Source organism: Neomonachus schauinslandi, chromosome 2 (genome assembly GCF_002201575.2).
Source record: "Neomonachus schauinslandi chromosome 2, ASM220157v2, whole genome shotgun sequence".
Classification (NCBI taxonomy): Eukaryota; Metazoa; Chordata; class Mammalia; order Carnivora; family Phocidae; genus Neomonachus; species Neomonachus schauinslandi.
Window position 1 is genome coordinate 163,417,832 of NC_058404.1, and position 15,423 is coordinate 163,433,254.

The 15,423-nt window shown below is 35.8% G+C and overlaps 1 protein-coding gene across 1 annotated transcript in view; it reads left to right on the plus strand.

Moving 5' to 3' along the window:
* FRYL (FRY like transcription coactivator) overlaps positions 1-15,423 on the plus strand; it is a 144,645-nt gene that overhangs the window by 59,050 nt on the left and 70,172 nt on the right. Inside the window, exons 20-27 of the mRNA XM_044912992.1 lie at positions 952-1,220; positions 3,757-3,952; positions 4,968-5,092; positions 6,729-6,786; positions 9,243-9,334; positions 12,224-12,396; positions 13,970-14,130; positions 14,654-14,764. Of these exons, the coding sequence (XP_044768927.1) occupies positions 952-1,220; positions 3,757-3,952; positions 4,968-5,092; positions 6,729-6,786; positions 9,243-9,334; positions 12,224-12,396; positions 13,970-14,130; positions 14,654-14,764 (1,185 nt within the window). The remainder of the gene's footprint in view (positions 1-951; positions 1,221-3,756; positions 3,953-4,967; positions 5,093-6,728; positions 6,787-9,242; positions 9,335-12,223; positions 12,397-13,969; positions 14,131-14,653; positions 14,765-15,423) is intronic.

The window sequence follows — 15,423 nt, forward strand, 5'->3', positions numbered from 1 at the left end:
ACACACAACTAAGAATGGTTTGATTTTTTTTGAAAGGTCATACATCAGGATTTCAAGATGGACGTAAACATAACTATCAAACTTTATTTCTTGAAATTTTTTCTTCCCATTTGGAATACATGGACAAGGTTTCTGTGCTTTCTGTGTGACAGTTGGCTCTTAAAACTCTACAACTTAATGTATAACCGAGGGAGATAATAAAAAATTTTATAAACCTAAGTGATGATTATAAATCTGTACAATTTAAAGAATTCTGTTTTGAATATTAACTATGATTTATGCCAACAAAAAGAATAGTGAATGACTCTTGTCTAGTGCCTAAAGCCCTGCCTGCCTCATAGCAGGTGTTTTGTACATATCTGTTGACTTGATAGAGTGAATTGAGCCTCTGTTCAGTTTAAGACTCCATTTGTTTTTTGTTGTTGTTGTTCAAATGACACATAATTTGCTCTGAAGGTAAATCTTTATCTCTTCAGTATAAGAGCTTAGAATATCGTTGAACAAATATTTAACAGTATGTGCCTCTGGCGGAGTCCATTTTCATGTCTGTTCTACTTACGCGTATTTAGGGCACGTCAGCATAAAGTTAATCGTCCATTTTTCAGTTCCCAGCAGCTTTAGTATGCCCATGAAAGTTGCCTGTTCCTACATGAATTACGTAAGTTGTGGTTCTTCACCTTTTTGGTTTATAGATCCTTGTGAGACTAATGAAAGCTATGGACTCTCTCTCCAGAACAACACATGTACACACATACACAAAAAAAATGTTATGTGCAATTTCAGGAATTCAATACTCCCTCAAACCCATCTGGGCCTCATTAGAACCTCTGTTTTAGAACCTCTGTTCTAGAAACTACCAATAGGCCACATATAGTTTAATGCAATTCGTATGGCAAAACGTGTGAAAGTTACTAAAATGTGTGATAATCTGCTGTTTTTTCCTCTACATAGACTACTTTGCTGTATTGCCCTAGTTCGATAGATTTACAGACATTGGCAGAATGGAACTCTTCTCCTATCAGCCACCAGTTTGATGTGATTAGTCCATCACACATATGGATATTTGCACACGTGACCCAAGGCCAAGACCCGTGGATTATAAGTCTCTCCAGTTTTTTAAAGCAGGAAAACCTTCCCAAACACTGCTGTACAGCTGTGAGCTATGCTTGGATGTTTGCATACACAAGACTTCAGTTGTTGTCCCCACAGGTTGATATAAAGTAAGTTCTTTTCCTAGTGTAAATTTTAAATTGTGTAGACTGTCAGTGTCTATATGTATTTGAAAAGTCATACAAGTTGGAAATTCCACAAATAAATAACATGCCATAATGTTTTGATGTATTAAGGAGGGAGATGAAAGATGTAAAGGATGTAGTCTTATAATGCCTTCATCCTTTTCATGTCATTCAGTCTCACCAGATTGTTAGTTTGCTTAATAGCACAGTGCTTGGTACATAGTATGTGTCTGATGAATCCGTCCATATTGAAGGAAAGGATCTGAAGAGGAGTATGGATGTGGATATAGATAGGTAAGTTTATAGATGAAGGGTGTGACATGAAGAGATAGTAAGCTCAGTGACCTGTCTTTTCTTGATGACATTATAAGGAAGACCATCTGCCGATAGGGATTAGTGATAGTAACATTGGGTTTTCATTTGGAGGATAATGGTAAAAATTTGGAGTAACTGATGATGTGATAAAGAGGAAGGTCATCATAAGCTGCAATTAATTTCTTCTTGCTCTTAAATATAATAGAGAATTTTTGAACCTGAATTTGAGTTCCTGATTTCACTTGATCTAGTATGCCATTCATCAGATCACATGGAATGAATACTCTCATCTTATAAGTTGCCCATATAAACCCAACACCCAGACAGACCTAACACCTTAGGCTCACATGAAAGGCTGTCCAAACTTGGCTCTATTCTATATGTTTTTCCATACTTTCTGTCATGGCTACCTATGTATATTCTTATGGTGGACCCAAAAGAACTTCTCAGAGTTCACTGCATGGGTCTACAGTTTCTATTCTATGAGTTTTTGTTCCCATGAACCTAGAATGCCTTTTGTCTTCTGTATCTTCTCTATGTGGATATCTGATGTATCTTAAATTCCACCTTATTTTTAAAGCCTTCTCTTACATCTCCAACCCAGAGTAATCATTCCTTCTTTTGGATTTGAATATAGATATTTTTGGTACTTCTGTATGTGTATACACACTTACTGTATATCTGTGTAGATCTCAGGAATTGTGTATTAGATGGTATTTTTTTTAGTGAAAATTGACACTTGCCATCTTGCATAAATAACATTTATGACCTTATCTTAGTTTCCCCTAAATGCCATATTTCAAATTAGAAGGCCTCTCCTACTACCATCTTCTGTCTGTTCTGTTGTTCTTCATCACACTTGGCACCATCTGACATTGTTTTATTTATTTCTGTATTGTATATCTTCCCCGGTACACATGATGGCAGTGATTGTTTACAGGGTTGGTTTGGTTTTGTTTTACTGCCGTCACAGTATTTTCTAAAATAATAAAACACTGTTGATGAATTAATGAAGTGCTGTGTTTGCTTTGCTTATCTTAATATATAAATGTATTGAAGCCTGGGACTATATGTATTAGTATTTTTCTGTTTTGTTTTGCTCTCAGTCCTTAATCCCACCAGAATTTTGGTGTTTGGAAAGATTTATAGAATTATTCCAACATATTTTATTGGTCTAATGTTTTAAGACAGAAATTTGACAGAAGCCTTAAAAATGTAGCTATTCTTTTGAATGCTGCAGTTCCATTTTCAGGAATTTACCCAAGAAAATAATTAAACCTTTATTATAGTTAAGCATATATTCAAATGTATAGTGTTTGTGTATTATAGGGAAAAATTGCTCTTAGCTAAAATGTCCAATAATGAAAATTTGGACCAAAAAACCTGAAGGTTTGGACAATAAATCTTGATAATCTTTATAATAATATAGCATACAGTCATCAAAAAATGATGTCACAGAAGTATATTCTTTTAATGAAAGATGTTTATTTTTAATTTTTTTTTTTGGTTTTAAAAATATTTAATGGAAGATGTTTAAAAACTCATTAAATACATGTGAATACAAACAGTATTATTCAGTTTTTATAAGTTAAAGGTGATATATTCATGTATTTATATACATGTATGTATTTGAATTGAAGATGTATAAAGAGTATCAGTGCTTATATTGACGTGGGGTTAAAGGTGATTTTCATTTTGTTTTCAGTTGTTTTTTTTTTTTTTAAAGATTTTATCTATCTATTTGACACAGAGAGAGACAGCGAGAGAGGGAACACAAGCAGGGGGAGCGGGAGAGGGAGAAGCAGGCTTCCCGCCGAGCAGGGAGCCCGATGTGGGGCTCGATCCCAGGACCCTGGGATCACGACCTGAGCCGAAGGCAGACGCCCAACGACTGAGCCATCCAGGCGCCCCTCAGTTGTTTTTTTTGTTTTTGTTTTTGTTTTTTTTACACTGAGCATGTATAATAAGTTATAAAATGTGGCCTGATAAAGTATTAATTTCGGTCACAAAAATAGCAGATGAAAATGATGCTACAGTATGTTTTAATTTTCAGTCAAATAGTCATTTATATGTTACGCCATTCCACAGAGATTCAGTGGTAGTAATAAAACTTCATGTTAACCATCTTTCCTAAATTGATAGAATTTAGCTTTAGTTAAAAAACCAAACCGCCTTGAGAACACGTTGTATGCCTTGCTTCCCCCAGTAGCCCCATCAATGCTAAGAAAGTGAACACTGCCGCAAGCAGTGACACCTACGTCGGCCTGTGGAGAAACTACCTCCTCCTGTGCTGCAGTGCGGCGGCCGCCGCGTCCTCTTCCGCGTCGGCGGGGTCTGTGAGGTGCTCCCCTCCCGAGACGCTGGCATCCACCCCTGATAGTGGCTACGGCATTGATTCCAAGGTAAGATTCCCCGGCCGCCACGGAGTCGGAAGGGCACCGTGAAGCAGTGTTTTCAAATTTCCTTTCCAGGACAATAAAGTAGTTTGGTTGAAAAGTTTATTACTTGTACTAATGATGAAAATAGTTCAAGGAGTCCTATTACTATGGCTTCCTGGTTGGAATCAATTTTATATATATATATATATAGTTTTTCTTTGGTGAAAAGAGGGTCATGCTCATTAAATTCATCATATTTTTTTAAAGATTTTATCTATTTATTTGACAGAGAGAGACAGAGCGAGAGAGGGAACACAAGCAGGGGGAGTGGGAGAGGGAGCAGCAGGCGTCCCACCGAGCAGGGAGCCCGATGCGGGGCTCGATCCCAGGACCCCGGGATCATGACCTGAGCCAAAGGCAGACGCTTAACGACTGAGCCACCCAGACGCCCCTCATCATAATATTTCTTAAAGGAATTTTCATCCCCATTTTTCCTTATTTGATTTCCTGTAGTTCTCACACTTCTCAGGATCCTAAAAAACTCATTTAAATAATTAAATACCTTTGTAGAATTTCCCCAAATTATGTAATGATACTTGATAAGGACAGTTCTTAATAGTCTTCATGCTGTGACACAAAATATTATGAGGTGGTTGAAGAAAATTTAGAAAACTGAGTAAGATCTGGGTGTCTTAAACACCAATGACTTAGAAATAATTTTAATTATTTTTATGGATCAAAAGACATAGAATATCAGAATATCCTCCTACAGAGGAAGTCAGCCTATTATGTAATGGTAAGTATCTGTAAGAAATTAAGAGACTCACAGAACCCAAATTCTTTTAACGAAATTGCGGTGAACCATTGGACAAATGTTTAATGTTTTTAGATTATGTACACCACAGGTGAATTTTGAAGTCCCATTCACAGTAAAATTTCATCTCCTCATTGCCCTTGATGAAATATTGATGAAGTGCCAAGTTATTTAATTGGATGTACTATCATTAATGGCTGCTATAAATATATCTATTTTTTCCAGATAATTGGCATCCCATCCCCTTCATCCTTGTTTAAGCATGTAGTTCCAATGATGCGCTCTGAGAGCATGGAAATCACAGAATCCCTTGTTCTAGGTCTTGGCAGGACCAACCCAGGAGCTTTTAGGTAATTATCTTCATATGTTTTCTCCATGCACTAAATTAGTAAATGCACTACTCGAGAGAAGATGCGGTAGAGTTTTTTATAATCAGGACAGTTCGTATCAGTCGTGACATTTACCAGTTAACTAGCCATGTAACATTTAACGAGTCATTTAATTTATTAGACCCTTTATTTCTTCATTTTGATTGAGCAAATAAGATTTCCCCAATGTTCTTCACAGAATTACTATGAAAATCTCATATATACTGTGTATAAATACGTTCTAAAAATGATAAAATGCCACGTAAATTTTTAATATTTTCCTACCTATTTAGACCATGATGTGATTATTTTATAGGTTTGGTCTTTGCTTAAAACTATAGTTTTTCCCCTTCTTGTTCGAGAGAATTAGATTATTTTTAGAAGAAATATTTATGTACATATTTTATTTCATTCTTGATGTTTTTGATATTAACAAAGCAAATCTTCATTTTTGCCCGAGATTCTGCTTTGTTGTTGCCTGCTGGGCCTTGTATTTATTCTTTTGAGATTGTCTTCTGTTGATCTAAGGTGATGTTTGATGTTTTATCTCTGAGATAACATGAACAACAGAGACTAGGTTAGCAAATTGTAATAGGGCTGTATTTGTGGAATGGCATTCATCATAAATGAGGTTTTGGAGGATTATTTTATGACAAGTAAATACATTATTATGCTAATAGCAAAAAATGGGTTACAAAAATGATCTCAGCTTCTTAAAAAACAAATTCTCATAAATAGAAACAATCCAAAAAAAAAAGAAAGAAAGAAACAATCCGGAGGCAAATACTTTTAAATGTCTGCAGTAGTTTTATAGATGATGAAATCGTGGATGCATTTTATTTTCTTATTATCCTTTTTTATTTTCCCGATCATCGACAATGAGCACATTTTCAGTTTAAAATCAGAATATAAGCAAAGATGAAATTATCATTTTCATGAAGTTCATGCCCTTTGACTCATTAATTCCATTTGTAAGAATTAATCCTAAGGAGATAATCAGAAATGAAGACAAAGATGTTCACTGAGGCAGTATTTATAATCAAAAATTAGATAAAATTGGAGCACTTGGTTGGCTTAGTCGGTGGAGCATGCGACTCTTGATCTTGAGACGGTGAGCTTGAGCCCCACGTTAGGTGTAGAGATTACTTAAAAGTAACATCTTTAAAAAAAATTGGATGAAATTTAATGAACCAGTAATAAATGAAAATGTTTAGAAAAATTATGGTATCCCACCCTGTTATAGAATATTATGAACTAATTAAGGGCATGTGGATATCATTATGCTAGTGTTAAAGGAAGAAAGGATACATTCTCATACCTGATAGGGTTTCAACTATATAAAATACACGTGGGCTGCAAAACAATGGAACACCAATCTTGATGGTATTTATCTCTGCAAATTAGAATAGGTGGCCTGTACAATTTTTTTCTGTTTTCCCAGTTTTCTACAGTGTGCATGTGTTCTTCTATAACTAAAACAATGAGGATTGTGTTTAAAACAGTAGAATTAGGGTTAACACTTGTCATTTCACATCATTATATTAGTATTTACATATTTGCACATCAGATTATATCTGTTCAGCCATTAATTTAAAAATGTGTATAATTTTTCTTCTAGGGAACTAATAGAGGAATTGCATCCCATAATTAAAGAAGCACTCGAAAGAAGGCCAGAGGTAAGCCGTATAGTTTTCTGTCATTAAATATTTATTTGGCAGATACTTATTGTCTTCTGTATTCTGTACATTATACCAAAAGTTAGAAATTGAGAAGTAAATATGTAAAAGATGGTCTGATGCAGTTTTCAACCTTTTTTTTTTTTTTAAGAGAGAGAGAGAGAAATAGCATGCAGGGGTGGGGAGGGGCAGAGGAAGAGAGAGAATCTTAAATAGGCCTCACACCCAGCACGGAGCCCAACGTAGGGCTCGATCTCATGACCCTGAGATCGTGACCTGAGCCGAAATCAAGAGTTGGACACTCAACTGACTGAGCCACCCAGGCGTGGTGCTCCTCAACATTTTTTTAATATACAAAATTCTTCCTTCCCCCCTCACAGAAGATCTTATGCAGAAACTCATTCTATAAAACATATTAAATTGCTGTAAAGTGGGGACAGTCAGGGTCTAGATCAGGGTCAGGAAAGCTTTTCTGTAAATGGCCAGATAGTAAATATTTTCACCTTTGCAGGCCCTACTGTCTCTGTTGCAACTACTCAGTCTGCCTAGACTACTAAACAAAGGGACGTGGCTATATCCCAAAACAATTTTTTTTAGGCAACAGTGGGCCAGGGTTGGCCTGAGGGCCATATTTTGCCAATCCTGGGTCTATGTCCCTAAATCTACAGATCTGTGTCAGGTTCTGAGCAACTTTTAGAAACCACAGGTCTAGTGGGACAGATAGATTGCAAACCATAATTATAACAATGTATTACCCACTGGAATAAAATCACAGATCAGAGGTTGCACAAACTGCAGAGAAGAAAACCTCTGGCTCTGCCTGTTGAGGAAGAGTAGGCCTGAAGCACTGATACTTGAGGTGAAGTTTGAAGCATATTCCCCAGTGGACAAGCAAGGGAAAGACATTCTAGGCAGAGAAACAGCATTTGCAAACTTTATAAAAGAATGTGGACATTGCAGATGCTTTTGCATGATTATATTATGGAGAAAAAGATGGATCAGGCTGCAAAGCAAGAGAGGAACTAGCTCATGAAAGACTCCTGGTCTCAGCTTTATCCAGTAGACCAGTGAGCACCATATGGCATGGGCGTTAGAACTGCCTGGAAGAGCTTCCTAAAAATTAGAGATTCCTGGGCCTATTGAGTGAGAATCCCTGGAACGGAGCCCAGAAATCTTTTAAAAACCACTTTAGATGAGCCTGGTGTAGAAGACTGAGAGTCACTGCAATTAATGTCACAGAGGAATTAAAGCAGGAGAAGGACATGGTGACAATAGGTGCTCTTTTAGAAACTTTAAGATGGCATCTGTAAGGCTTCACTTCCTTTCTTTAATTCAGCCCTGTAGAGTTGTGGTAGTATCCCCACTTAGTAATTGATCAGACTTTTGTTTCAGAATGATCATGTTGATTACAGTGTAGGGTGATTCAATCCAGGGAATTGGAAACAAATTGGAATTGGAAACAAAATTAAGTAGCAATATTTATACTTCAGAATTTCAAGGGGAAAAAATGCATCATAGCAAGTGAATAGATAAAGTACAATGATGTGCCTTGAATGTAAGATTTATTTTGAACGCTTTAGACTCACAATCTTTCTGTAGATACAGAATGGAAACAAGTCAATAAAACTTTGCAGAAATCCTCAAAGATTGCTTAGAAACTATCCTGTTGAGTACAATGTGCTGTGAACTTTATAAAGAGTTAAGAGAAATAAGAAATGTAATGAGCTGGTCATCAGCAGATTGGTCTATGGAAGGCAGGAAACTGATCGTGGACTTGAAAGTTGAAAGACTAATTAAGTAGGTTTCCAGTTGCTCTATATTGTGAAAGTTACACCACAGTGACATAATGAACAATGGAAGAAAGTGATACAGCTCATCTGTCTCTTCCTACTACACGAGTTCCCATTGGAAGCAGAATCCAGGGGAGACGTTACAGCAATTATGCTAATCATTAGTACTTTGGCTCTAACAAGACAAATTTATTCAGACCATAATGGTCAGAGAAATTTTTTCTTTTGCATTTAGTTTCTGTGTCAGAATTAATTATGGAGTGGAAAACTTCAGCACGAGCAAAATCTGTGAGGTTTTCTCATTCCCCTTTGTGTTACTTTCCCCCGTCCTTTTGTTGTATTTCGGGGAATATCTTAGGGATTCTTTGTCATGCAGTGACAACAGTTTACTGACTGCTTCAGTTGTTTGAAGTTGTCAGATTAGCAAATCACCTGAAATTATAGGATGTTATTTTCTCCCCACACAAGGAGTATTGCCACATAAAACGTCATGTGATTTTCTTTGGCTCGTTAATTTCAAACGCTTCCACGCGGATCTCCTTGTTTCAGTAGCCACTACAGTGATCAAAGTCTGCATTGCACATTATTCTTTCCAAGTTACACCAGCAGGTTTTCTGTCAACTTCCCAAAGGACTTTCGCTTAATATCTTTGTATCTTTGGGCTAGAATATGAAGCGGCGCAGGCGTCGAGACATTTTGCGAGTACAACTGGTACGAATATTTGAACTGCTGGCGGATGCTGGTGTCATTAGTCACAGGTCAGTGCTGGGTTTTGATTTTCAAAACTTTGGAATGATTAGGGAACATAGTATTTTTTCTCTTGTGAAATATATAAAAACAGAAAAACCCCTTTGCCACAACACAAAACTGCTACACTGTGAACGTTATTTACAGAAGATGCATCCAGTACGTCAACCAGTGGCTAAAAAACATATTGAAAAAAATCTACGACTAGTACTAGATTGCTTCGGGCAAAAATTGGCTATAATGCTCCTAGGATTTTGATATTTGTAGGAATCTAGTAAGTCAGGCAAGTGGACAGTAGCCTTTTTTTGTGACTAACTTAATGATTTCTTACCTCATTTTAAAGATCTATTTCTTTTGGATTGTAAAATCATATGTATAAAGGCTAAACACTGTAAGGTTTGCAAATCTATTCCAGTCGACTGTTATTCTCTCCTGTTGGGGACAATTACGAAATCCATGAACATAAATCATAATTCATAACTTTCTACCCTTCACCAATGAAAACATAAAACCTGGAGTTATTGCTAGAATAAAGGCATGTGGACACTAAGACCAGCCCTTTGAGGAAAATTCCACTGGCTTTGGGTTGAGAAATAACTATTTCCCTAGGAAGGGTAACTGTGTTGTCTGACTATTGAAGGAGGGGGAAAAAAAAGATCTGATCATCTCCAAAAAAAAGGTAACTGAAAAGAGATCTTGAGTAAAAATGAATGTTAATAAACAAGTGCAGTATTGTGACGTTGGCATTTGTCCTGATTATTTCTTAGTGTACCTCATACCTTCCATAGTTAGCATCAAATGCTTTTGATGAGTGCTTTCAAGATCGAGCTTTAATTAAGGAGAATTTAGACCACTGATTTACCTTTTCTTTTATAGTAAATGAAAAGAAAGAGAAAAAAGAAACCTCATTCTTTTTTTTTGTCCTACACAAAACAGTGGAAGTTAGGAAAAGAGAATTTGAAACACACTGGCCTTAATGAAAAAAATCAACAACGTAATACGTATCTGTATCTTTTTTCTTTCTTTTTTGTTGCTTTTAATATAGTGTTAGTGAATGAAGAATCTTTGAATGGTACTATTTGGGGAAACTGCAGGATGTTGGTATATTTAAAATTTACAAAAGCTGTGTTCACTCAATAGCAGTAATGGTTTTGAACACAGTTATGTGTTTTGCTTTTGGTTTTATTGTTTTAAGAGAAAGTAGTACCATAAGGCTGTTGGTATTATGGACTTTTTATTTCCTTAATTAAGGGAAAAAAAAAAAAAAAGAATTCCAAAGGCCAAGAAGGCAGGGATCTTTGCTTTGTTCACCCAGCCAATCTGATGTGCCTGATGCACAGGAGGTATTCAATGAATAGTTGTTAAATGAATGTTTTATTCTGAGTCAGGTTGCAATCTATTAAATTGGTTTCCCATCCAGTAATAAATCATTACTCAGAAATTAAAAACATTCCTTTAAGGAAGGAAGGAAAACATTTCATTATGATTCAACATCTTTTATTGTTGTAGACTGATAATTTTAATATACTATAGTACCATTGTGACTCCTTACTCTTGTTTTCATGGCCACAACTACTAAAAATTATTTTTACTTTTAAAATCACATATTTTAGAAGTACTTTTCAAGTATAGCAAGGAAAAACGATCAAAATAAATGTAAATGTAATAGCCAACCATTTATATAGCATTTATGGTTTACTAATCCTTTCTTATATTGTAACTAATTTATATTGTTACTAAAATGCTTTGAAGTAGCTACTGGTCAAATCTTTAATAAGTGAGGGAACAAGATTGGAATCTGAGACTTCTGACTAACCAAATGACCCCCTTCCAGTCTGTGGTTTCCAGGCTCAGAACCCTTGCCTCAAAGGAAAAATACTGCAGAGATTTTGGAGGCAACTCCATAGGTGTAGATAGAGGACTTGAAAACCAGCACTCTTGAATTCTCTTAAATTTTTGTATCCCCAGTACTTGCTGAGAATAAGTACCTAATGGATATTTGATTGATTGTACTAAAGGCATAATGTGAATTTGCATGGTAGCTCTGAGAATATATAGAACTAGTCTTTCCTCTATCTTTTTTTTTTTTTTTTGAAGTAGGTTCCATGCCCAGTGTGGAGCCCACCATGGGGCTTGAACTCACAACGCTGAGATCAAGACCTGAGCTGAGATCAAGAGTGGGTCACTTAACCGACTGAGCCACCCAGGCACCCCTCCTCTTTCTACTCTTCTAAACTGATCCTCCCTATCCCATATGCCTCCTTATTTCCTTATTTTGAAAAGCTATATATTTTGCCAGAGAGGGACTAACATTTAGCACTCAGAATAGTTGATTAAAGGTGGATATGGAATTGAATAATAAAAATTACAATAGCAGTTTCTTGATTAAGAAGCACCATCTATTTTATATTTGTAAGCCAAAATCATGTTCATTTAATTTTTTATATAAAGTTGCACACTACCATGATCGTGCCAAGTTTAATAAACAGTTGACCCTTGAACATGGATTTGAGCTGCATAGGTCCACTTGTATGTGGATTCTAACAGTACAGTACTGTAAATGTATTTTCTTTTATGATTTTCTTAATAATACTTTCTTTTTTCTAGCTTCATTCTAAGAATAGATTATATAATACGTATGACATACAAAATATATGTTAATCGACAGGTTTATGTTATCGGTAAGGTTTCCCACCAACAGGAGGCTATTAATAGCTGAGTTCTGTGGAGTCAAAAGTTATATGCAGATATTTGACTGGGGTGGTGGGAGTAGGTGCCCCTAACCCTCACATTGTTCAAGAGTCGACTGTATATTATTCTGAATTTGGTTACTAGGAATTTATTTTGATTTAAATTATAATTTAAAACCACATTTTCTTTATTTTTTTCAATATTTTCAGTGCAAGTGGTGGCCTTGATAATGAAACACATTTCCTCAACAACACTTTATTGGAATATGTAGATTTAACTAGACAACTCCTGGAAGCAGAAAATGAAAAAGACTCTGACACACTGAAGGATATCCGATGCCATTTTAGTGCCTTAGTGGCGAATATCATTCAGAATGTTCCAGGTATTCTTTCCAGTTTCTTAAAACATTATTGAATAGTAAGGGACCATCATGTACTTTCTTCCCCTGAGGGTTTGCAGTCTAAGGTGATAAAGCAGCTTATGAACATAGTGGAAAAATATGTCAGCATAACATGGATGGCAAGAGTTTGTTTTACCTTTCAACTAGTGTAGTGAGTAGAAATCGAAAAAAAAGCAAGCCCACATAGATTTTTAATGATATTCAAGACACTAACAAAAAATTTAAGAAATCACTAGAAGAAGCTTCTTTAGGCAAACTTGTTCTAAATACAATGAACAAAAAACAATTATGTTCCAAATGGTCATTGAGAATAGAATAAACAAGGTACTGCTGAATAATGGAAGGAGGGTGTAGGCTGCAGTTACAAGGTATGCTAAGGATACAGTGTTACTGATTGATTCCTTTAAGGTATATATGCCTATTTTTCCAGGACCTACTATATGCCAGGTACTGGTTTAGGCCCTAGAAATACTGATATATGCAATTACTTTTTTTAAAAAACCATAAATTATTTACAAGGATGAGACATAAAATGTGACTGTAGCCTTTGGTATACCATGTAAATGCAAATGTTTCTTTTTCTTTCTGTAAAAGAATTATTTTGTTACCTTTAAAAGAACATGCAAACAGTTGACTCTGTGAGAGTGAGAGCATGGGTTGTATTTTATAAAAGACGCCTGCAAACATTTCTTTAGGTACATTAATTACAAATGCAGGAGGCCTGTTTTGAACTTCAGAGGGAAATGCTTTCCTGATCTGAAGCTCAGTTAACATAAAGATATAATTTAGTCCATTACTAAACATTTGTCTACAACTTCCGGATTGGTTCATTAAGATACTGTTGAGTTTCTTCAACAAGGATTGACGCAGAGAACTTGTAGATAGAATTTCCAAGTGGAAAGAATTCTTGGAGATCATCTCAACCAGTGGTTTTCAAACGATGTTGTTTCTCTTCTGGTGCCATCAGCAAGAGGCAGCAGAATAGAATGGGTTTAGACTCTAGGCTTCACCCCTTACTTCAAGTTGATCAGCCCCTCCTTTGTCTGTTCTGTATATCAAGAGTCCATGTAAGGATTCTTTTAAAAAGATAGCTGTGCAGCTGAAAACATACAAAGCTCAAAAACAGCTTACCTATTCCAAAGCTTTGTCTTGGCAATGAACCAAGATCCAGAGTTGCGTTCATGTTGATGTCTTGGCCAAGCTTACCATGTAGCCAGCAACAGCCGGGGAGAAGCAGGGTCCTGAGTCCCAGCTCTGTGCCAGCCTCTGAGCAGTACGGTGCCCACCTTGAAATTCTGCTTGCAGAGATCCTGTATCTGTCATAATGCTGAGCTACATGGTGTCAGACTGCAGCCCTGTTTCTGGGTCTTGCACATGCATCAATGATTACTGTCACCAAGGAGGTTTTTTGGTAGGTGAAAATGAAAACTTTTGCTTGCTTTTTTTGCAGTGTTATATACTCAATACCAAATAAGTTGACATGCATGTTAAAATAAAAAGAAATGGAAATAAATTTTTTCCCATCTGTTTTTTTTTTTTTTTTTTTTACGTACAGTGCACCAGAGAAGAAGTATCTTCCCTCAACAGAGCCTTCGTCACAGTCTGTTTATGCTGTTCAGTCACTGGGCAGGTCCTTTTAGCATCATGTTTACACCCTTGGACAGATACAGTGACAGAAATATGCAAATTAACAGACATCAGTACTGTGCACTGAAGGTATTGCTTAGAAATCTGATTTCTTTTTTCTTACGTGAAGAGTGCAGTTAAATTTTTTTTTGTCTCTCAGTTCCTAGTAGTATAAAAAGGATAGATTTCTTCTGAGTACCTGAGAGTATATTTGCCTGCTGTATTCAAATATTTATACTGTATGTTGATTTAAATACATAAAATACAATGTAAAAAGTTACAGAATCTACCCAAAATTTAAATGCCATTTTCTTAAAGAACTGAGAATTGCCTCTTTTTTCCTACTTAAGTACTTTTTCTTGGTCTTTTTTTTTTCTCTTCTCTTCCAGTACTGTCCAAGCTCATGCCTTATTTGGTATCATGTATTTACTTACTACTCATCATAAATTACTTAGTTTCAAAAATTGCTATTATACTCTTCTTTGTAAAGGAGAGAATTAAAGATATTGTGGCTATATAAGCATGAATAAAAATACCCTGCCTCTTCTCATTAAGCAACCAGCAGAAAACCTCTTGGATGTTTTAAGTGTAATTCTGATATTATTGTTTGAAGGCTATGTCTGCTGTACTGTGTTGTGGCCCTGTTGCAGATAATGTGGGACTTTCATCAGATGGCTATTTGTACAAATGGTTGGATAACATTTTGGACTCTCTGGACAAAAAGGTGATTATGATGGTGCCTTGAAGATTTCGTAGTAAATCACACTGCATTTTTTGGAATTATAGTATGACCCACTGAAAACAAATTTTTTTTTTTTTTAATAAGATAGGTTAGAATTATATGCAAAAAGCATGTTGCGTAAAAGAAGATGCAATATTTTAAGAAATTTCTAATTCTTATTACTTGTTTAAATAATGTTAATTTCCCTTTTATAGGGAAATTAATACAGTACAAATATATATATATATATACACATACACACATCTCACGATAGGGTTCTAGATCTTTAAGTAAAATACTAATATAGAATACATTGAGCTCCATGGAAGAAATACGTTGTTATGTTTAATATCATTTTCTTGACCACTCTCCAATTAATCTTCCTTGCCTTCCCTTTTCCTTATTCTCCTACTGTATATGCACAGACTTCACGATTTAAAACAGGACTTAGATTTTTTCCCCTCAGAATAATTTTTCTATTGGCTTATCAAAAACAAGAATAAAGCTTGATAAAAATAACTGGAGAGGTTAATAACTCACTTTTCTGAAAGCACTTAATCACTCTTCGTATTCATCAGCCGCCTTGAGGGCTCTGCTGGAGGAGAGAATTGTACTGCTTAGAGTCTTGGGTAAAAAGCAGGAGACCTTGGGCGCCTGGGTGG